At 41.0% G+C, this 23,837-nt stretch overlaps 1 protein-coding gene across 3 annotated transcripts in view; it reads right to left on the bottom strand.

Annotated features, from left to right (window-relative positions):
- The window catches only part of LOC118109127 (unconventional myosin-IXAa-like), a 143,146-nt gene that overhangs the window by 95,243 nt on the left and 24,066 nt on the right, over positions 1–23,837 (bottom strand). For all 3 annotated transcript variants that reach the window (XM_047339720.1, XM_047339721.1, XM_047339722.1), the window contains exon 2: positions 9,717–10,674. In XM_047339720.1, coding sequence (XP_047195676.1) covers positions 9,717–10,607 — 891 coding nt within the window. In that variant the 5' untranslated portion in view covers positions 10,608–10,674. The remainder of the gene's footprint in view (positions 1–9,716; positions 10,675–23,837) is intronic.

The following is a 23,837-nucleotide window of genomic DNA, read 5'->3' as shown; positions in this document are numbered from 1 at the left end:
AGATGAGGATAATCCAGCAAGCAGATGTGTGGGAGCGCTTCGAAGAGGGCTCGCTGCCCAGAGGATACGCATTATAGGGATGCAAGCGCTAACAGGAACATGGAGGGCCCCGAGGTGGGCTAGGTGGATATAGCCAATACACACCCACGATAGCTAGTCAACGGACGACCCCTTTGAGGTAAAGACGGCGGCTATTGTTAGGCCACATGCACTGAAAGGAAGACTCATTCTGCTGCTGCTGGAGAAAAGCTGGGATTTAGACGAGCTCTGGAAACGCAATGCACAAAATCTGTCTGCACAGGAAGAGCCTTTGTTCAACATGCTACACAGCGTGTTACTAAAACAGGAGAGGGTTGCTCGCTCAGTCATGTTAAAACTCCAGCATCGGCAAAGGATGAATGAAAGCTAATGTGGCCATTCACTAGAAGGAGGCACTCCATCGTGCACAGGACCACAGTGATAAAACCAGCGTGTCCTTCCTCCGCAGAGACCAATCTTAATACTGCAGAGAGCTTTTGGACGTCTCATTGTGATTTAAACACCAAGGACACACTCCTGTTGCTGGGAGAGCTGGCTGAGAACACGTTCTGACAGGCGTGCACACACACAAACACACACACGCAGAGAGAGAAATCGAGCAGTGGAAGTAGTGCAGAACAGTGTTGTCCTCATTCAAGTGGGAATAAAAACAGCTCCCCTTCAAAACGCTCCTGCCTTGAGCAAAGGTGAAGTAATACGTACTTCCTCTGCCAAACCACTAGCCTCGTCACAGGCATTACGTTTTTCAATTGGTCTTTCAGGTTCAGTGGGTTCAACCACGGCAGCCGTGGTACTAATGTAAGAGAGTAATGGAGAGTAAGTGTGTCCGTATGTCCAGGCTACAAGGAATTTAAAGCTTTACCAAGTAGCTCTCTCCAGTCCCAGGATCTGTTGTGTCGGATAAAGGTATCGAGCAGCTTCTCAAGCCCAGACACACACTTTACAATACACAGGCCTTTGTACACACAGACTTTTAAATCCAGGGGGGCCGAGGCACTACCTGGAGCCATCTATCAGCCACGGTAGACAGGTCGTCTCCCTCAGGGCCCGGTTAAGAGGAGGGGGGACATCTGGATGGGAACCATCTGGTGAAGGTGGGGAGGTCTTCTCAGCTACTTCTGCAGCAAGCAGGCAAGCCGGCAGGTCTTCTGGCCACACCAACAGAACAAAGACAGGCTGTAGTCCGGCCCCTGTGGACCCTCAGTCCCCTGACACGGCACCACACAGCTGGGGTCAGTCTCAAAGCCTGAGCGCACCTTCAGGGGGATTTGACGCAGGGATACATGATCCCAGCTCCCCTGTCGACATGTCCAAATCAAGGATGAGCTGCCTTTACTCTTCAAATGACAATAACTTAAACACAAATCAATTACACAATAACACAACATTTTTAGCATAGAAATTATTTTAAGATTATTTCAACATTTACTGAGCATAAGCCAGGAAAGCACTGCAGACCACTCGCCGCTGGCATGTGTCCATCAGCAGCTGCAGGACCTTTCAAAAAATGTCCTTGAACGAGACAAGACCCTAAATCCACTGAATCTGTATGTATCCAAAATTTGGAGATAAATAACGGCGGTTTCCAATGCAGACTATGAGCTTTCTGGAAAATCTCAACGTTTCTTTTAAATTTATGAGTCTGCGTAGAAGTCTGTCCAACTTACATGAGAGTCAAAGATGCTTTTCTTTTCTTCCCCACTCATCCCTCAATGCCAATTTAGTGGTCTTCCTCTATTTATGATGATCCAACAGGAGGTCAAGTATCTTGTGTTTTCTTAGCTTGTACAAGCACATGCAGCCTGATGAGCCGAGGGATGTTCGAACCTTGATGACTTGAGGAGAAACCAGCTGAAGAAGTTTAGATCTTAAAGATGTATTGTGAATATCCTAAAATATCTTAATTTACTTTCATTTCTGTGCTGTGCTTTATAAGATTAACTGTTCACACTGTGACTTCCGTGATCGGGAGTCTTGAAGTCGTTATGAGTTCACACTACATGACTGACTGACGACAGGGGGATCACACAATACACAATCTTTCACCATCACCCGACCGGTCCTCAAACTACATCTAATCTCAAAAACACACACAAGTAGGGACATGGTGAATCCATGAAAACGGTGTTAACATGTCCCTCACACACATGGCTATTGCTGTATTTCCCTGATTAAAAAATGCAGTGTAAAATATCAGTGGGGACCTCAATGCTACACGCACCTTCACGCCCTTCACCTGATCCTGCGCTCTGATTGGCTGGAGGAGGCTGGCATTGTCCCTTATCGTTGTCTTATACAACGTAGCTAAAGTCACATTCTGTTTCTCAGCTGAACATTGCTCTGGTAGTTACAGGTTTCTAGCTCTATTTGTCACCAAATAGCAACAACAACAAAAAACCTACACCCCTATGAAACCACATTTATGACCACTAGATCCAGATTTTAATTTGGATCTGCATGAAATTGAAAACACTCATCCATAACATCCCCTAAATATACTTATTTTTTATTATTAGTAGTATTCGCACATTATTCCAATAAAATCAAAAATGTATTTGTGTTTTTTGTAGTTGTCAGAAATAGATTCACAGTTCTGAGTTCTCAGCTATGGTATCTGGACTGGTAAGGCCATCTTTCTTTCCTTTATGTCAACAGATTATAGATTGATCTCACCATTATATAGTCAATTTATCATTTAATATACAAAATGTTAAAGAATTATGATCAAGCTAAATATATTAAGACGAGCTCTCAAGTTCGCATTAAATTGCAACACGATTAGAGATGAACATTGACTGATTGACTAATTGGCTGCAGAAAAAGCATCTGAGATCAGATGACTGTACTGACCAGAATACACACAATGGCCACAGGAGCCATATCCTTCCCATCAGCGTGCCAGCTGTCTTCCCGTCTGCACTGTCCCGCTGTACAGTAAGATCTCCTCTGTCACCTGGCTCTAATGGCAGCTCACATTACACACGGCTGCACTTACTGACCATCTGCGGTGCGTTATTAAAGACAAGAAATTATTCTAGTGAGCCAGCTTATAAAGAACTGTCATGATGATACCACCAGCGTGACCTAAGGCTTACGGTCTGTTCTGCTGTATTTCTGAGAAGATGCACACTGTGGTCCAGTGGCTACAAATGCAGCACTGTTGCCAATGGGTCACATGGAAACAGCAGCCGACGAGTCCGTCAAGGTTGTCAATCATGACAATACAGCTGTGTGTGCTCAGTCCCAGTGAGTCAGCTAACTGCCACACACATACACACGCACACGCACGCTACTGTGTCCTTAAAAGAAGAGCCATCGAGTCACAAAGAGTCACTTTCTCCACCGCCGCAGTAAAGGTCACGGTCATAAGCTGGCAGTACGTGTACGTATGTATGTGTGTAGATATGTGTGCAAAAGGGTTTAAAATTTACAAAGGTTCAGGATAAAGATGCTCTTTATGACTAAATGCAAGTGGGACTAGGTTGTATGGTTAAAACAGGAAGAAAAGAAAGAAAATATTATTATTGTTGATAATCATGTTCAAGTAAAAACACTAAATATGAGTTTGCTTCAGCTCCTATGTTGTTAGGATTTGTTTCCTTTCTTCGTCTTATGTGCTTTAAACTGAGCAGGTTTGTCGGACAGAACAAGTAACATGAAGACATCAGCTGAGACTCTAGTAAGAATTCTGCACATTTTCACACTTTGTCGATGAAACACTGAATCGATTCAACACAAAAATAACAGAAAGAAAAATGACCTGCACCAGAGAGGTTATTTTATCATCTGCATGCATTGTTTGTTTGTTGTTAGCAGAACACAAACACATCTGGACAGATTACCATGAAACGTGGTAGACGGATGCAGATTAGGTTAGGGAAACCCCCCCTGTAACTTTTGGTGCTGATCCAGAACCGATTTTTTACTCACTTACTAACTTTGCGAGATGGGGCGTTTTTCACAAATGATCCAGAGTTTGTGAATCAAAATTAACATTTTTATTAGGGGGGTGATCTTTATTCAGTTACTATACTGTAACAAATAATCCTTTCAAGTATACAGAATGGATATTTTGTCGCATTTAGTGTGAGCAGTGTGCAGAACAGTTCTGTGTACATGGTTTATGTATATGATCTTAATACATGATAATGCAATATGGGAATAAAGTAAGTCCTGGCAGAGGTATGTGCTCTTCTCAAGCCTTTATAGTTCATAATTTGAATTATAGCCACTTGTAGCCCTAATAATACAATTTATTTTGGTTGATATAAATCATATTACAGCAAGATTACACCCAAAATACTTCATACTACTATACTATAAACCAGAAATAACTTTTTCAGTCAGGTTTTAATAACAGTTTAATTGGAATTACAAAATTTAGGCAGGAAATATGTTACTAAGATATTAACCAGCCCTAAGTATTAACAGCTTTCCTGCATTTAAACTTCTTCACATGTTTTCGATAAACTGTTTTAAAAAAGTTTTTTTCCCTTGCAGAGTGTGCTGATAAAAATAGTCTCTTAATCTAATCAGAAATAAAGTGATCTAGTAGCCAGATGCAGCTGAGCATGTTGGTGCAGCACAGAAAGTAGTGAGACGAAGAGCAGGCCGCATTCAAAATTTATGGAAAATTAAAACAACAAAGTAGAAACGGCAAATCGGAAACAATTAGAGGAAGATTTTGGAGAGATGGCTTCCAGCAGTGGAAAATAATAGCTGAGCATTAATATGGATATCACGTGTTGGGTTATTTGACAGTTTAAGGATGATATTTTGCAAAAAGAACAAGAAAATTAAGTCTAAAGCAAGTGAATCTCTGCTTATGTCAGTGTTACCGAGCTGATTATTTCCTTGTTTGTCATGTTCATGTTCTGCCATGAGCCAGTTGTGCGTATTATCTTGTATTTGTGTACTATTATTTGCTCATGTCTCTTGCAGTGTAGGAGTGAGAGTCATCCGCACTGGATAAATTAATGACCTCCGCCTGCGGTGCTGTTGACCTTGTGCTTGGCGTTAATCCAATTTGAAGCACAGGGCTGACGGCCACACTGCTCCGTCGGATTCAGCGCACAGGCACGAACAGGAGAGAGGTCCAGAGGTGAAGAAGTGGAAGGAACGAAGAGAATGGCATCACATTTTAGCATCTGCATCCAACTGCATGCTACAAACCATTTTATTTTTACCTCCAAACCTTCAGAAAAAGCGTGTCCTTGGTTTCCCCAAAGAAAAGAGAAGCTTCCTCTGCCTGAATGACTCAGAAAACACACTGCATGCCGACTCAGTTCACATTTAAATGTTGTCAGTCAAACATGGTGCCCGCAAGACTTAAAATAACTGATTTAAAATATTTATGAAGATTAAAAAAAAAAAAATCACTTGCTTGCAGGTTCCCCTCCCCCTCCATTCATCCAGTTGGCAGTAAGCTTCTTAAGTGAATCCGAAAAGAATGATTTATCTGCGTCTACAGGCAATTTTACAAATGTCCTCAAAATTAAGGTCCAACCACGTCTCCTGCTACTGAGACGTTTCTCATCCTGAAATAAGTTTTCACTTTTAATCCACACCTACTTTCTAATGCTGGAAAATGTACACAGTCACCAAATTCTTTGTTTTGCACAGCTTTCTTACATTTCTTGTCAAGCATTTTTTAGTTTTAGTTTTTCAAGGTTAGATCCTTTCACATCTCTGAGTTCTCAGCTGTGGTATCTGCATTTAAAAGGTCATATTCTTCCCCCATTTCTGTCAACAGAATAGATTATGGTTACAACTAATGATTATTTCCATTATTGACTGATCTCATGATTATATTCTCAATTTATCGTTTCATAGACAAAATGTCAAAGAATTGTGCCCATCGCCATTTAAGATTCAGATCATAAATCAGTAAAGAGTGAAGTAAAATAAATTAAAACATCACAATGAAAGAGCTGAAGCAAGTAAATGTTTGGCTTTTTACTTTAAAAACTGGAATATCACTCAGTAGAGCGCATACCCCCGCCAAGGCCCAACAATCTCCTTAAATTCAAATCAAGCTGCATCACATTGCACACACTCAGATATCAGTTCCCATGGGTATGATTTTATCCATCAAAATCAAAGAGTTAATCACTGGGAGAACAGTTCAAATATTGAAAACCGCCCTATCTCACAATGTTATACAAAAATTCTGGATCCGTCCCCTAATGCCTATCCGCACCAAAATAGGAGAATTTCAGTTTTGCAGTTAATTTCAGGAACATCAATAATAGGAGCTTTAAGCAGAATTTCGTGTTTCCATGACCAAATTAACTGAAGTACCACATAATATGTTTTCAATTAATGTAAGCATTGAGGCGCTGGAGATAAGTGTGTTGTCCAAAATCCCAAATTTGGGGTTTATATCTGTACAGATGACATACAACAATGTTTAAAATTAGTAAAGAAAATGCGATATTTGTTAAAAATGTAAAGAATTATACTGCCCAACTATTTATATGAATTTAAATATTCTGACTGCAAATAAAGAAAGAGCACATCCATTTAGAGGACAGATTAGAGTAGATGGAGTCACTTATAGAGATAGTATTTTAAACAGGGAGACAAAAAGGAGCTGGCAGCTTCTAATCACATCGGGGAACCAGCAAATTGACCCATAATTTGAATACTTCTTCCAGTCTGGCATGAATTTGTAATCTATCTAAGCCCCGCTGACCTCATATTTTCAGCCCGACTCTGCCTCAGGGCGAACACTCAACTGCCACAGAGCCTCTGAGCAGCAGCGGCAGCATCTGACCAGAGGGAATGGTTCTGTAATTGGCATTACAACTTGTGAGAGCCAAAGAATTTGACTTGTCCGGCTCTGCAGCCTTGTGCCTTGGCCGGCAGTAAACTTCTTTATACCCCAGAGAGTTTTCATCCCGCAGAAACATGTCAGGCATTCGCAGCAGCCTGTAATACAGCTGGTGTTCTTATGATTCATACGGGGCATTAATGTGGACGTCATGTTCAGCTGTCGGAGAGAGCTGGGAAATAGTATGCAGGAAACCAGTTCATGCGTAAAAATTTGCCATTTTACCGGGGTGTTATCTCTTGTTGTAGTTGTCAGACTAAAAATGAAGATTCCAGGAACTTCAGCAAAGCTTTTTGTACGGACCAAACAAACAAGAAATATCACAGTGATCATTAGTGAGCAGTAGAGGTGCAGTTAATTATCTTTAAATTGAGAGAGTCTGACTCTTTCCCCTTGTTTACAGACTTTATGGCTGGCAACTTTATGTTTACAAATACAGTGTGAGATTTGTAAAATGAGGTCAAAATATCTTGAAACAACTATATGTTGGCAAAATAAGGCTATTTTTTTCCCATCAAATATCTGTTCTTGTGTTGCTCTAATTATGTTTCCTACATCTAGCAAATTATCAACATGAGCACGAGGAACAGACGGCGTCAAACATAGTAGACTGGAGCCAGGAATTGCGTATACTGTTTGGTGTGTTACATCATATCTCCCTTTCACTTATTTGTCTGCACCTTGTTTGTCACACCTTGGTGAGACAGGTGACTGATGGGGAAGTGATAACACAGGACACAGTAACCCCCACACACACACACACACACACACCACTGTACAGTATATAGTTCCTCAGAGACCAGTGTTCCCCTATCTGTGCTGTTATCAAGAACAAGCCTTTTCAGTTCTCGCAAACCGCTGTCACCTCAGGCATCTGAGTCCTGACAGGTTTTCATTCAGTCACCTCTGTTAAATCATCACCTGCAGAGAAGTGCAACTGTGGCCATGTGACAGTCAGGGTCAACCACAGCTGGGCTGAGGCTACCAGTCATTTTTAACACATATATCAATGGTTTCTTATCATGCAACAGATTTCTCACTATATAAAGCAGAAGTACACCGAAGTTTAGGTTTTGTCTGACAATCTTGAATAAAATGAGGTTTTAACTAAGGCCAGAGGCTATTTATTCTTTACGTGACGAAACTGCAAACATAAAAGCAGCTGCACTCGTAGCTTTCTATCCCCAGAACAGCGAGGAGGTCTAAAAGGTGATTCATGTTTTCCAGATGACAAACCATATATTCAACTGTCCGTCCAACAGCCTCATTTCACTGTACAGACCTCCACATGGGACCCACATGGTGTCAACATGCACAGCTGCGTGCTGACATGACATTCCCATACGTCCTGACAGGAAGCTGAACAAAATGGCATCCAGGAAACAACAAAGTGTTTGGTATACGGCTCACAGATTCATCAGGCTAAGGAAAACATTGTGCCCTTGAATCCATCTGACATGGTTTACCAGACGTGAAATTCCCAATGAATTTCCATAATCCATTATTGATTTATAATCCAGGACGGATTAGGGTGACATTCCATTACTTTTTTCCTGCCCCATCAATGCAGATTTTGGACACCACAGAAATAAATCCCATTTCTAGATCAAATAATATATATAAGAGTCATATGTGGTAAATCCAGGGCTAAATATAGGTTCCCCTGCATGCGGAGGCATTCCAGTTTCAGAGGGACATTTCTATAATCCATTTCATGCCTCGTCTCATAAACTGACATTCCACCGCCAGAGAAATAACCTGCTGACTTCTCCTCAGATTTCATCAGGCTTTTGTCACTTCCTCTCTACAACCAGGGTGTCTAATTCACAACATATGAATTATAGTCAGCTTGGCCTGAGCTTGTTGCAATAACACATGCAGAGACACCATAGTTACTTATATTTGTCAACGAACACAAGAGAAACAGGACAACTATAGGGAGCTACTAAATCCTGAATGGAGGAGTCACTGTGGCTTCAGCACTACAACAAGTCTTCTCCTCGGCCTTTAGAGGGTTACTGTTTGTCACAAAATAAATGTGGACATACTGTAAATCAGAAACATTAAGTTCCCTTCCTGCCCATCAATTAGGAATTTGTGTTTGCTCTAACTGAGGACAGACTAGAAACTATGGACCAGGAACTAAATCAATACACAAGTTTCCCTGGAACAAACTGCAGGTAGTTAACTAGAGAGGCACTCAGAGTGCATACTACTGCAAAGCCCCAGTAGTCTCATTAAATTAAATCAAGCTGAATCAAATTTCACACACTCATAGATATCAAGGCCCGAAACATGATCTTGAATTTTTTTAAGATCCATAAATTATACATTGAATCTGATGGAAAATGTTGACAAATCTTTCAATGTTAAAGAAAGTGATAAAAAACAAGAAACAAATCCTGGTCCCTGATACGATCCTCACCAAATTTGAAAGGGTTCTTCCTTGACCCATATTCAATCCTCCCACCATATTTTCGTGGAAATAGTTTTTGCATTATCTTGCTAACTAACAGACAGACAAGCATATTTCAACAAACAAACGGACAGGGGTAAAAAGATAGTCTCATTGGAGGTAATAAAACGGTTCCTAGGAAGATTCCAACATGGAAAAATGGCTATTAGACTCAAATGGGCTGGTCATAAAGTAATACTGGACAATCAGTTAGAAGTTACTCAAGTAGCAAATGCTACAACAGCAATAAATGGTTCAAAGTATTCATTTGTATCGCTTTAGCTGGTTTTATCCCTCCCCAAGCAACATTCACCAAAGATTTTGAGACAAGCCTCTATCTGAATTTGAGGGATAATGTTTACCAAGCCACAGATGCTGTGAGTTTCTTACCTCTAACACTGGCCCAGCTCCCAGGATGATCTGCTCCACCCCGCTGGCGAACCCCTTCTGGCTGAGAGCCGTCAGGTGATGAATGAGGAAGTTGGTGCTCTGGGTCTTCCCAGACCCACTTTCACCAGAAATGACAATGCATTGGTTCTTTCTTCGCTGCAGCATTGCATGATACGCCACATCCGCTACAGCGTAAATGTGGGGCTCCAGCTTCCCCAGAGCATGGTTGTCGTACAATTTGACATATTTAGGATTGTAGATTGGCAGGAACTGGAACGGGTTAATCACAATAAGAATACTCCCAATGTAAGTGTAGATCTTCTCCTGGCGGAAACGCGCACGAAGGCTTTCCAAAATGGCGCGCTCAGTTAGCTCTGGGAGAGAGCACAGGTCGGACGGAGGGTTGCTCCCTGCAGGCTGGGGGAGGAAACCCCTTTCCACCATGTGCCGGCGCTCCTCAGTCACCCTCAGCCACATCTGCAGGCTGCCCCCATAGTGAATAGATCCATCTAGGTTCTTCTCCCGCAGGAGGAAGCGGTAGTCTTCGCCGCTGCCCAGACCACTGCGATTCTCCAGTGCACTTCGTGGCCACAACATCATCCGCTGGACAGGGCAGTCACAGGGGTTCAGGATCCATTCCTCCCCACCAAACTCCTTCACCTCAGCCAACACGTAGCATTTGGTACGCTCCAGGTGCAACCGCTCGATGAGGCACTCGATGGCTTCAGCAGCTGTGGTATTCTTGCGGGCGCTGACGGGACAATAGATGGTGCCCTCAGCCAGGGTGCCTGGGTAGACGCGCAGGCTGAACTCCTGGTCCTCCAGGCGCCGCCGCATGCTGCCACTAGCGGTGGCCATGGCGTAGCTGCAGCCGCCATCTTGTAAGCTCATGGTGGCGCAGCCGATCCCATCAGCAAACCGCTCTCTCGGCCTGGAGGAGTGACTCAGGACATCTCAACTGGAGGAGCACAGAAAGAGAAATGGAGAGAGAGATGGGAAAAAGGGGGAGACAGAAAGATGGAAAATGGTTAAACATTGAAGCAAAACTACAGAACAACAAGGGTTCAAAGGAGGAATTAGTGGTTTCAAACATCAGCCCATGTCACCACAGCCCTGGGCTTTTCCAGTACATCGAGTTAGAACAGGGTCAGTAGAGTCACAGCGATTTTCATCTGTCCCATGACAGAGCAGGACGACTCAATGGCCTTCCTGTTTCTGATCGTAAAGGGAGCCACTATCACAATCGCCACAATAGAGGAGCATGAGAAGGAGTCAAAGAGGGAGACATGACCTGATAGCTATTTAAAACAATGAGGAACAGTAGCTGCTTCATGAATTTAAAGGCTACCGGCCACAGCTTATCAGCGCCACATACCCTCTGTGTATGTGTGCGTGTGTGCACTCATGTGATAATCCAAGGACTCCAGCAGTGTGCCAAGATTAACAGCTGCCACCTCCCACACAAAAGTAGCTGTAATGAGAGTACAATGGAGTAATTCAGCACTTCCCTGTTGATAGTGGACACAGCACTCCATTTCTGTCTGTCACACACACACACAACAAAGCTTCAAATGTGAAGTGGTAAAAAAATGTTTAATATGTTGATGCCTGAGACAGAAATCAAGCTGTCGAAACTGTATCTATTGAATTTTCTCTCTCCAGCTTTTTTACCTGACAAAAACCCCAAACCATGAGTAGTATCAATAACTTTATGATACAAATATATATATATTGATGAACCCTATTCAAAGTGATATTACAATCATGTCACAAAGCCGTGTGCAATGACAAAGGCATTTTTCACTTAATTTTTTATTTTATAGTATTAACAACATAGTACAATAATAACTGTTTTATTGGATTTTTCATTGTTATAAAGATAAGTCCTACATTTTGCAGCAGAAGAAGCTTCCATACAAAAATCTAGTAAACATATTCAAGTTGTTATCTCATTTTAGGATGAATTCCTCAAATAACTTTTCAATGCAAAAATATATATTTTTTTTATATTTGATGTCAAAGCTATTTATAAATATATCTAGGGCTGGACAATATGGACATAAAAATGTTCGGTATGTGGTATCAAATTTTCAGTTGATATTGATAAATGATAAATGTCACATTATTATTTCTTTTGGGTTTGAAGACCCATTTTTGTCCCTGAGTGAAGGTTGTGATTTTAAACTCTTCTTTATGGGCAGAGAATGACAATATTATAAATATTATAAATATTAAATTTTACAAATCTGAGGTAGATCAATTCTGTGTTACACCCCCTCACTGTGCCTGCAGAAAGCATAAGCAATAAGATTTAAATGATAATAATCGTTATATATTGAATATATATTTTATATATTGCTATTGATCGGAATTTTACTAAGATAATTATTGATATTGTTTTATTGCCCTGCAACTGTAGCTCAGACGTTTACATGGCTTGTTGTCTGTGTTATGGGAATTGAAGCATTTTCAACTCTATTAGCCACAACTATGAATACAAAAAAATGTAAAAGACTGATAGTTTTGTTTTGCAGGTGACCAGTCTCCATGAAAATACAAAACGCAAAAACCAGATGATGACCAACTGTGGATTTTGGGCAGAGATGAATCAATATCAGTGTGTATGTGGAAGGCCAGAAGAGGAGAGGATGAAAAGCTAAAGACGCCCAAAATGTAAAACACAGGAGCTTAACTCTATAATAAAGGATAAACTGCCAGTTGCCCTTTCACCTTCTGTTCTAGACTTCTTTTCACTGATATTTCTTTTCTGAGTCAGTGCATCTCATATTTAGCTGTTTTTTTACAGGGCTTCTTTATGTTTCTGTCTCTTTCTTACGGAATATTTATTGCCAACACAGACATAAACAAACGCATCATTACACTTCTACTATTTCCTTTTTACTCCATCAGATCAAATCTATTCCAATATTGTTTGTATGGCTGTTTATGGGGAACTAAAGAGCTAAGGGAGGCAATGGCATTAAGAATAAAAGATTCTAAAGCAAACACACATCTTCACATGTTGCTCTTAAATCCTGCCTCCCTCTAATTTTCTGTTTGTCTTCAAATGGTACCTCACCGAAGTGCATCTGCTGTATAGACAGAGAAAGAGAGAGAAAGGGAAAGGGAAAGGACGAGGCAGCCAGTTGTCCTTTGAGCGCCCCAGACAGACCCTCCTCTCCCTCCTGCTGTCTGCAGCGATCCTGTCGGCCCACATCAGCCTGCAGGAGCACACCACCATCACACAGAGCCAGGGAGAGAGAGAGGGAAGAGACAGCTGGGTGTGTGTAAGAAACAAAGACGGGAACTGTGCCGGATGAAAGACGGAGCAGAGGCAGAGACGGCAGAGTCCACAAACAGACAGAGATGACAGAGAGTACAGAAGATTCCAAAAACTGCTTCCCCCTTCTACTGAAGCAGTCACTGATTGGGAAACTAATGAGCTGTTCAAACGAGTAGAAGGTCAGAGTTTCACGTCTGTTATGTAGAAATGTAAATGCAGCCAGGTTTCATGGTCGATACGTGCTGTCTGGTGGTTTCCTTTCAGGCGTTTGTTGCATGAATGAAAATGAAAAAAAGATTTTATGTATATACACTGCGGAAAATTGTGCAGAATATAGTTACACTATCAGAAAATGAATACAAGGTTCTACTTGGATTGTCTCTGTAGCTGCTGCTCTCGGCTGTCAGTCTACTTCACTGAGTCATTAGGCTGGAGAGTAGTGAATTACAGCAGTAACCGACATGTCCTCGACGTGTCACTGCTCAAACGTTAGCCGCTAGGGGCAGAAGACAAGCTGCAGTGAAGGAGTGACAGATACAGATATCTACAGAATGAATGTGAGAAAAGTAACTCGACACTGAACAGGATACGACCAAAAACAAAGAATAAATGGTACTCAGTAGAGCACATAGCTCCAATAAGGCCCATCAGTTCCCTTTAATTCAATCAAGAAGCACCAAATTTCACACACTAAGACATCAGTTCCATAAATGTGCTTGAATTTTCTCATCAAGATCCACAAATTATTCTCCGGGAAAATTAAAATAAAAAAAAATAAAACTAATGTCCATCTCACAATATCAAAGAAAGTGTAATGGCCATACCACGTACTTTTATCAGGTTTCATGAAAATCTGTTCTTTTTTTTGTGTGTAATCTTACGAACAACCAACTCCTCCTTGGCAGAGGTATAAAAAATAATATACTGGTTGTAATTCTCAATTTAAACCCTAAACCAGGAGGTAGTCAGGATACAGATGGAATTCAAGAGGAGAAATTAAATAAAAAACTCAGTAGAGTTTATACTTCTGCCAAGGATCAACAATACGTCTCTTCCCTTATGAAACCACTTTTCAATTCACTAGATCCAGATCTGTATTTGGATCTGGACCAAATTTCACACACTCATACACTTAACATGCCAGATTTATTTCATCAAGATCTATGAATTATTCTCTGAGAAATTAATTAAAATGTTGAAGAAAAAAAAGCCCTGCCTGGCATGTTAAAGAAAGAGAAAAAATATATATGTTATATCCGTCCCTTGATCTGTCCCTTACGTCTTCCTTGACCTATACCACATCCTGCCACCAAGTTCCACTCTGACACGTCCTGTAGTTTTTGCATGATCCTGCTAACTAACAGACAAACAAATAACCTTCTAGGTGGAGTTCACAAAACTGCTGCCTTTGACTTTTATAATCAAAAGCTGGTTTTGAATTAGCAGGAAACAATCCAATCCAGTCAATGATACATTATGAATATGTGCCTTTGTTGCCCTCCTTTTATCACTGATTGATCGAGAGCAGCAGCTTTTCTAAGCAGCTCAGGCCTCAAAGGTTACTGGGAAATCTATTCTAGTCAGAAAGTAAAAACAAATCACTCAAGCTGAAAATATCCCCACCTACACTATTAAAATTGTGTCTGCATAAAATATAAAAGATGTCACAGTACAAATACAGTGCAGTCTAGTAAATACCATTCAAAAAACCCACAGATGTCACCAAAATAAAAGGATATTGCGGATTACCAGTTTATAGGATAGCATGGCAAGTCAAATCCCTACTTCGGGGAATGAGTTTTTTGTTTTTTTAACCCAAAATGGATATACAGCAACTTTAATTCTTCCTTGGCTGCATTGTTGCCTAGAAAGCTATAAACCTGAGTTTAAATTACACTATTTTAATAAATTCTTCTGAAGAAGAGCAGAAAATCTCTGGACAGCAAATATCCTGAGTAGTTTGGAGAAAGTGATCGTCTGTGCCTGCTTTCAGAGTTGATAAAACAGCATCAGAGTGAGCATCACGAAGTGCTGACAGGTTGTGTTGAATCCTCCAGGCGATCAGGACTGATGGATCATCCTCAGAGGTCAAAGATCAGAGTGAGGAGCCAAGGTCACATACCAGCTGAGGCTGTAACAAATCACATGAGTTGGAGCTATGACACTGTCCTAATTTTCTTTTCTTTTCTGGGAGATCTGGCATTTCCTTGAACAGCTGCATGAAGTGAAGCCCTTCAGGAAGTAAGTGGGCAGCCATGAGACATGTCGAGCACAATGGATGGAAGTGACCTTAATACTCTATGTTCAGCATTTACTGCAAAACACGATAGAGGTTCAATGATGACGGATGAACCTGAAAAGGGATGTTAGTCAGATACAGTGATGAGGAGAGGAGATGATAGAAGAAGAGAGAGTTAAGAGGAGGTGGTGGTGAAGCGGAGGAGCCTGAACGTCTTCTACTCTCTTGTTTTGACACGGCTGAATGTGAAGCGCTGACATTATGTCGAGATAAACTGATGACGTGGAGAAATGAGCGTGTGTTTTTAAACTGAGAGAGGCTGAAAGAGGAGAGGATGTCTAAATGAGAGTGTTCCCCCGTCATCGGACTGGTGGACAGGTTCAGTGCCGGGTCATGGCCGTTCAGAGCTGTCACTCAGGTGGAGGGGGGGGAAACTGCCGATGTTAGAAAACAGAGCTCCTTCTGAATATACGTTCACTCATGGAGATGCTCTTTAAATCAAGCTGATTAATTTATTTTATCAGCTAATAGTTTAAGCAGGATAATACAAAGAGGAAGATAGGGTGGGTGGCACTGGGCATCTGTATCTACTGTGTACAACAAAATATAAATTTAAGAATATCTTTTTGTAGATAAAATTAATTTATCAAACATATTAAGATCAAGCCTTGACCAGAAGGACAAACTGTCTATTTCCATAGAGCTTTAGTTTGAAACTGCCTTTTCTCCTGTAATAAGATAAAAGTAATCATCCACTAAAGCTTTCGAGAAAACACTTCTCTCCTCCATGACGTCTCCAGTGAGGTTTAATGTGTCCATTAGCTGCTTTATTGGAATATTATTAAGTGCATTCTTCTTTTCTGAGTGTTCAGATAAAAGCATGAAATATAACCAGCATTAGTCTTTATGGACTTTGGACTCAGGCTGATTGTTAATAACAATCCATCAAATACTGGTAAGATGTGTTATCATTTCCACTGAGGTGAAGGTGAAGATTTTTCTTGCATCTAATGTATCTGGTGCCTCATCATGAGTAACAAAAAACTGTTTCCAACTAAATCCACAATGAATTGAGGAATTGAGTTTAGTTCAGAATTGGCCAAGTATTAGTTCAAATGTGGACATTTTGAAATAGGAATAGACAAGAACCTTAAATCTTTAGGATTCATAGGAGAATTTTAAAAGAACTGTTGTTTACAAACTGCTAAATCAAATCAATCAATCAAATTGTATTTGTAAAGCCCATATTCACAAATTACAATTTTCCTCATTCCTACGCAACTGATGCAATTTGGCTTCTGCTGATGAAACAGCTTACTGTGTTTTAGATGTCTTTTAATCTGCTGTGTATAATAACACTGTTCTACCTCATATTTTGTACTTCAATTTGTTCAAGATGTAAGAAGGTAAAATCACACTGTTTAATTCAATGTAATCACAACTGCTACAGAGCCTCTCCTTTGTGTGATGCATCATTACAGCTGCTGCATGCTCTAGATATCATGAAGGTTGCTGACTTTAATTTTCTCATTCATCTTTAAGTAGATTATCATCAACCTGGTAAACCCTACTACAGGCACCTACGTTCATAAAAAACAAAAACAAGGAGTTCACAAGGGCAAATTCAAAAATACCTTCAGTTGTAATGATGGCAATAACCTTAATTTTATTTTCTTTCTTGGCTTAAGACTGTTGCAGCTCCAGATGTTGGTCTTGTTGATGGCCAAGGAACTATCGCTGAACTTTACAAATGCAAGGGAAACACAAAACACAGTTTTAGTCCAATGTTTTGTTCCTGAGGGTTAGAGTGAATGTGGTTTAGTGACAGTTTGCTTATGAGTTCTCTCCAGGTACTCTGACTTCCTCCCACAGTCCAAAGACATGCAGTTTAGGTTGACTGGAGACTCTGAATCGCCTGTAGATGTGTGACTGTGAATAGTTGTTTGTCTCTGCAATACGCTGGTGCCCTGTCCAGGGTGTACCCCGCCCCTCGGCCAATGTCAGCTGGGATTGGCTAAAGCCCCTGCACAACCCTCAAAGGATAAGCGGTATAGAGGATGGATGGATGGACAGACAGACTCTTAACTGGGCCTTTCTCTTCTATTTACTTGGGTGGAGATGTACTGTATGTTTTTTCATCTTTCACACTACTACTACATCTTTGGCACAGAAATAGAATAAAAGCTGATATTTTACTGCAGCAAACAAACATGCAGTAAATTACTGTGCTTCAAAAAACAAACACGAAGAAGAGTTCAAGGGCTGTTTAAGATCATCTCAAAGTGCAGAGCGGTGCCTGAGACGGGCCCGTGTCCAGGATATTAAAAGCAGATGAGAAGCTCAGCTGGTCGCGCAGGTCTACAGAGTCTGGCTGGTGAACAGCAACACCCCCTCCTCTCCCACAGTCGCTTCTCACCGGTATAAGAGCAATAAACACCAAACCTCAGCATTCCTCAACACGGCTCATACACACATAAACACACACAAGTTCACTTAACATCAGCACAAGAGTTGTGTTTTCTACTTCTTGTACTTCAATTAAAACCCCGGATCACCCCATTGGTAGCATATGAACTACCTGGTTAAGTTACAGCTTGTTTAATTTAGTTGAAAAAGCTATTATTTCACGATTACAAGCTTATTTTAACATTTTATTATTTTATTTACGCACCAACTGCAGGAAGTTGAGACAGCAATAAACAATAGAAGAAAAAGAAGTGGAAGCTGCTCACAGGATTGCTTGTAGTCTTTGCTTTCAATGATATCATGTTTGAACAGGAGGATGCTGGCAGTAACATAATGATATTACAGTCGCAGCCCAATTAATGAAATTAACGGGTTCATTAGTTGTCTCCAGTTACACAAAAAGACTACGACCCGCCACAGTGACAACATGCCGACGTCATACACAGACCAGTCAACAAACCAATCATGGTCAAGTATATGTACAGCCCGTGAAGGTGATGGCGACAGGATGTACGTATGTCATACAAAATTTGTGTCTGTTTTCTAAATTACAATGCGAAAGCAAAACCAACCTGATCAAATGTAAACAATGTAACAAAGACATAACCTTGGTACCTTTCAGGAAAACGCCCATAAATAATCAAAATAGACACTTGTAAATTCCTGCATTTTCAAAATAAAAAATAACAACAGTAAAGCGGCCCATCTTTAACTTTAACTGAAATCGTTTTCTGGCCTTCTTGGGTTCATGAGACATTTTTGAATATGCTGAATTAATACTAAATATCATTCTTATCTTGCTACAGTTCCTGATTTTCATATTGACATTTTTAGGGGGAGAAATGTATATCTGCTAAAACAAAGTAGTGTCTCACATCATTTGAGAAAAATGTGCATGGAGGATGTACAGTATTAGCAATGTGCCCCTAAGCAAAGTAAACAAGCCCTTTACAACTGCTCCCATTGCACTTCATAAAGGTGTATAATGATTCATGGGGCGGTGGTAGCAACACGACTTCACACAACAACTGACCAGATGTGCAGAGGTGAGAAGGTAAACAAAATTCAAACCTATAATACTGCAAAATAACAATGTAAGTGACCTGGATGTACGGTATGTCCAGTTCTTTGAATCTCTGCATGTAGCTCATAATATGTGCCACAAAGTAAATGACAACATGTCAAAATTATGTGGGCTGATCATTAACATCAAATGGGTGTAATGTTATGGAGGTGATATCGACAGCTAACTTCAGAGGTCAACCCCAATCAAGCCCTGTACTGTGAGTACCTACAGCACGAGTCACGTTAACCCCTTCAATCAAATATAAATCCACCTACAGACGAGGTGTTGGTTTAAGACCGAGCTGCTACTGCAGCGTTTACTATACAGGGCTCAAATTACACTGTGACGTCCATGTGGGGAGAGCAAGAGAGAGAATGAAAGGATAAAGAAAACTGACGACTTACTGGGAAATTTAGGCCTGTTCACTGTTTCCTAACTAATTTCTTTCACAGTTCACTTATCATTGCCTGGAAAAATCCCTTTTGGAGTGTTGATAAGATGAGAGAGAGACAGGCTGCTGAAACAAACGTGCTCCTGCCAGTTGTCGAGAATCACTGAAATGAAACCATATTAACGAGCAATAATTACACACAAGAACGCAAAAAACAACACATAAAAGCAGCTCATAAGCCATAAGACATAGAAAACACCCGGGATGTGTCCTGATCAATAAACAGCAGATAAAGTCAGTCCCCGATTTTAATTAGAACTACTAGGTTTCTTTTATTATTCACAGTAGCATTAAAGATGTCAATGGTTATTTATCAGGTCTCTATGGAGGATTTAACACACACAGGTTAACTTTGTGTGTGAATGTGACGCAGAGTGTATACAGAAAATGTGTTCAGGAAACTTTCCCTGGAAACTTAACGGTTAAAATAAAAAAAGTAAATGAAAAATGAATGCTGTGTGTGTGTTTGCGTGTGTGTGTGTGTGTGTCTGTGTGTGAATTCCTGAATTCCAGCGGGCCAGCAGAGCTCACAGGAACTGAGCCCACACAGACACAAACATCTGCCAGAAAATCTGTCAGAAAAACCTGCGTGCACACTGAGACAGAGTGCCGAGTCATTCAGTGCAGCTCTCTGAAGCACGTGTGTGAAAACGAAAAGGAAAAAATGCACGCTCCAAAAAACCACTCAGGGCGGTCAGGTTTTTTTTTTTTTCATCATGCTCTGGAACTTAGCTTGGACCAGACACTGCAACACAACGAAACAGGAAGTAGTTGAAATGATATGAAGGCCTCATGTCACATCTCTCCATCATTGCAGTGCTGCTTGTAATGAAAGGAATGAAAACAAGCAGAAGAAGAGAAAAGAGAGAGGAGAGGATGAAACGTCAATACAATGTATGTGTCTGTGTGTCTGTGTGTGTGTGTGTGTGTGTGTGTGTGTGTGTGTGTGTGTGTGTGTGTGTGTGTGTGTGTGTGTGTGTGTGTGTGTGTGTGTGTGTGTGTGTGTGTGTGTGTGTGTGTGTGTGTGTGTGTGTACCAGAGGGAGAGCAGTACATGTTGAGATGATGTCATCCCCCAAATGGAGAAGGTTACAGAGAATGGAGATGTGGTTCTGCGTCATGTCTTTAACTCACCACACAGACACACTAATAGAGCATCACTGTCACAGCTGGGAGCTGTATTGATTGAATACCCCCTCCACACTACAGTCAGACATAATTTGAGTATCTGTTGCCATGGTTACAGACTGACTGAAGTAGATTTGAGCCATATATCTCATATCCTCTTAAAGTGATATTATTGTGTTTTTCTTTCAATATCTTCACTCAGGTAACTTAAGTACGTTTTTTGGGGATTTGTTTTGTACTTAAGTACAAAACAAAATATTGATAGGAACGGTCGGACTGAACAAACCAAATGAGCTGAAGAGACTGAAAAGAAGGGGAACAGACTAGGGTGCTAGTTGCGACTTGAGCGACACTTTCTCCAAATTAGCTGCTGTGTTTTTATAAAGAAAAACATTTATTCAACAATTAATTCATTAGTTGACTGGCAACTATTTTTGTATAATAATAATGTAATCTGCATGGTTTTGTGATTTACTGTGATTCTGTTGATGATAAAATGTTATTTGGAGCAGAAGTTTACAAGATCTTTCAAATCATAAAATGGTTGTATCTGGTCAGTGATATTTTAAATATATATACTGCTAATGTATTTATTCATAAATAATTTTATAAGCATTTTTAAAATATATCAATATAAGCCAGACTAATGGCTCATATTAACTCATACTAATGGCTGAGTTTTATCTGGCTCTATGCTCGTTCTTTCTCAGGATGCAGCTAACAAACCCCCAGGAGAAACACATTTACTCTATAAGTGATGAGCAGCGAGTCATTATTGATCCAAGCCTGTGCGCAGAGAGGAAATGTCGACCCCCCCCTGCAGGGTGGTGGGGTATGTCCTGCAGGCCTTTTAACTGATGTTTAGTTTGACCGACAGATACCGCGTCTGGGTGGTTTGCTTCTATGTGCACTCCACCACTTTCAGATTTTGACCGTCCACCACTGCCCAGACCAATGATCTGATTGATGAGTTAAGGATAATGACTTTTTATTTATTAGAAAAAGTTATATTAATTAAAAAAAATGTTGCAGCACCAGGCATAAAGTGTCTTGATTATTCATGGGCTAACAGGTCCATTGGCGCTCTGAAGGATACAAGTGCATTTGCTGTTAAACAACATGGGACTGGAAAATGCATCTGCAACTGTAGACACAAGCCAGGTATAATACAGGGCTGTCAGCCTCAGGATGCACCACAGAGCTGGAAGTTGAAAACCTCTCGGACAGAGGCCTCCACCAGTGGGGCACACTCCAGGTCGACCAAGGTTTTATTATCTATTTTATGTATTTATTTGTTTTTTGTCTTTTATGTTTTGTTTACATCCTTGAGTTGTCTTAAAGCTAGGGTTGGTAATCCTGGAAAAGCTCCCAAAATGCAACTGCCCCCTCCCATCAGCCCTCTCGTCAGTGCTACGCCCCCGAAACCCATGAACGCACACTGACTAACTATTGGTAGAAAACAACTTTTCCTTGACTCACTCGCTAACTTCTGACTATCGTCTCTGCTTCAGCGGTGGATGTCTCTCCAGCTGAAGACTCCAGTCAGGTGCAGGGACAGACAGGTACACTGACCAATCATTTCATGAATCAATAAAATGACCGGTCATGTTGATTACGGTCCTGTGAGGGCTACAGACTTTGTTCTTTTTTTTCAGATGACTTTATTTATTGATGGTTTTCAGGACGTGAAGAGGATTTCAACAAATAAGTGTTTCAGAAACACAACCCTACCTTTAATATTAAAGTTGCTATACAAATAGCAATTAAAGGTTCCATACAAATTGTGATTATCCTCATCCTCTGTAGATTATTAATGTGTGTAAAGAATTGCAACCAAAGAATTTAACCAAAGAAGTGGACTGAACAAAACTGCCATTCCTAAAGCCATACCACTAGTGTGGCAAAAAAAACAAAACATGTCTGCTGGACCAAGAACAAGAACAAAACCACAAATGTGGCAATGTAAAAACATGACCTTAAATAATCTGATCAGACGATGAATTGAACATGTGCTTTTGCAACAAAACCTGAAACTTAAACCAAGCTTATGTATCAATTATACCACAGCCTCCTGCTCTTCCTGCTCTCGTCTTGCTTTTGTTATGAAGAATACAAGTAGAATGGACAAGCTCCGCACTCTATTCTCTCCCACAACCAGAATCCAGCCAACAGAAACACCCCCTGAGTGTGTTTGCATTAAAACAGCTTTGCTCTGGACTTCTGCATCAGAACAAGAAAGGATCTACCCACAGCTTTGGCTCCCGACGTACAGTCAGCTGAGCACTTTCCAGTAGAGTTATTGCTGAGGTACTACTGGACACCGCAGAGCTGTGGAAAATGAAAGAGTAGAACTTAATAAGGCGAGCAGGAACAACAGACAAGCTTCAAAACACACAGGACTCAACTTAAGAGAGGAAACCTGGGTCTGAAACGTCAACGGACCGACCACAGACCATCAGCTGTGCGCCAATGGCCGCTGCACAGATGCCAAATATTAACAGACCTACTTTCCAAACAATGCTACAAAAACCCATCTACCTCACCAGGGTCACTGTGTCGCTAATAGCTCCATCAACCTCATTGATCCTCTAGTTTCCACCTCTGTTTCCCGCAGGCCCCACATTTCAGTGCTGGGATTTGTGTCTGTTGGACTGAAATCAATATCAGCCTCTCTGTTTTGTGCATTAGATGTCCACATTTTTCATTTTCAAATAATCAATGCTCGGATCAACTCGGATGTTTATTTCCACTGCAGAGCTCTGGATGTCTAGCGAACAGGGCAGGTTAGGCTGAATCATCATCAGATCATTTTGAGGACAATGTGAGAGGATTTCTGAACATGCAGAACAACAGATCTTACTTAATAATGCATAAGCTGCCCCGGTCTGAGATGTAAAATGTCACGACCAATTAAATTACTACAAAGGTTGCAATTCTCTTTTAACCTTTGATTCAAAACGGCTATTTTTTCCCTTCCGCTACCCTCCAGCACTACCCAGATGTCTGAGTAATGCTTGCAGACTGACAGTTCGTCATGTACAATTTCTGTACTGTAATGAATGGCAGGGCAAAGGCTTTTGGGAAGATCAAAGAGAAGCAAATCTGGCCTTTATACTGGCCCGCACAGTGCTGGACCATGAAAAACCAAACATGTCACGAGCGACATGAAGCCTGCATGTTGTTTGCATGGCAAACAGGGGGATTGCTCTTTTTGATGCAGATGCAAAATCTGGCCTCCTGAAAACGTACAGGCTTTCATCATGAGTAATGAACAGACTGAGAAACCATAACACACAGCAGAGTGTGACAGGTAAAGTGACTGTTTACCCAGAACACTGGGCCACTTCCTCTCTGCAGGCCTGTCACGTTAGCTTCACATCAACAACATGCCACGCCTTGTATGCGGATGGGCGAAACAGGTCAGCATCTAATGCATGCATTTGTGTGTACCAGTGCAGTGTCTGTTCTAAACCTGCCTGTTTGGAATGG

The sequence above is a fragment of the Hippoglossus stenolepis genome, chromosome 5 (assembly GCF_022539355.2).
Source record: "Hippoglossus stenolepis isolate QCI-W04-F060 chromosome 5, HSTE1.2, whole genome shotgun sequence".
Taxonomy (NCBI): Eukaryota; Metazoa; Chordata; class Actinopteri; order Pleuronectiformes; family Pleuronectidae; genus Hippoglossus; species Hippoglossus stenolepis.
The sequence above is the reverse complement of the archived record's forward strand: the minus strand, read 5'-3'. Positions and strand labels throughout refer to the sequence as shown.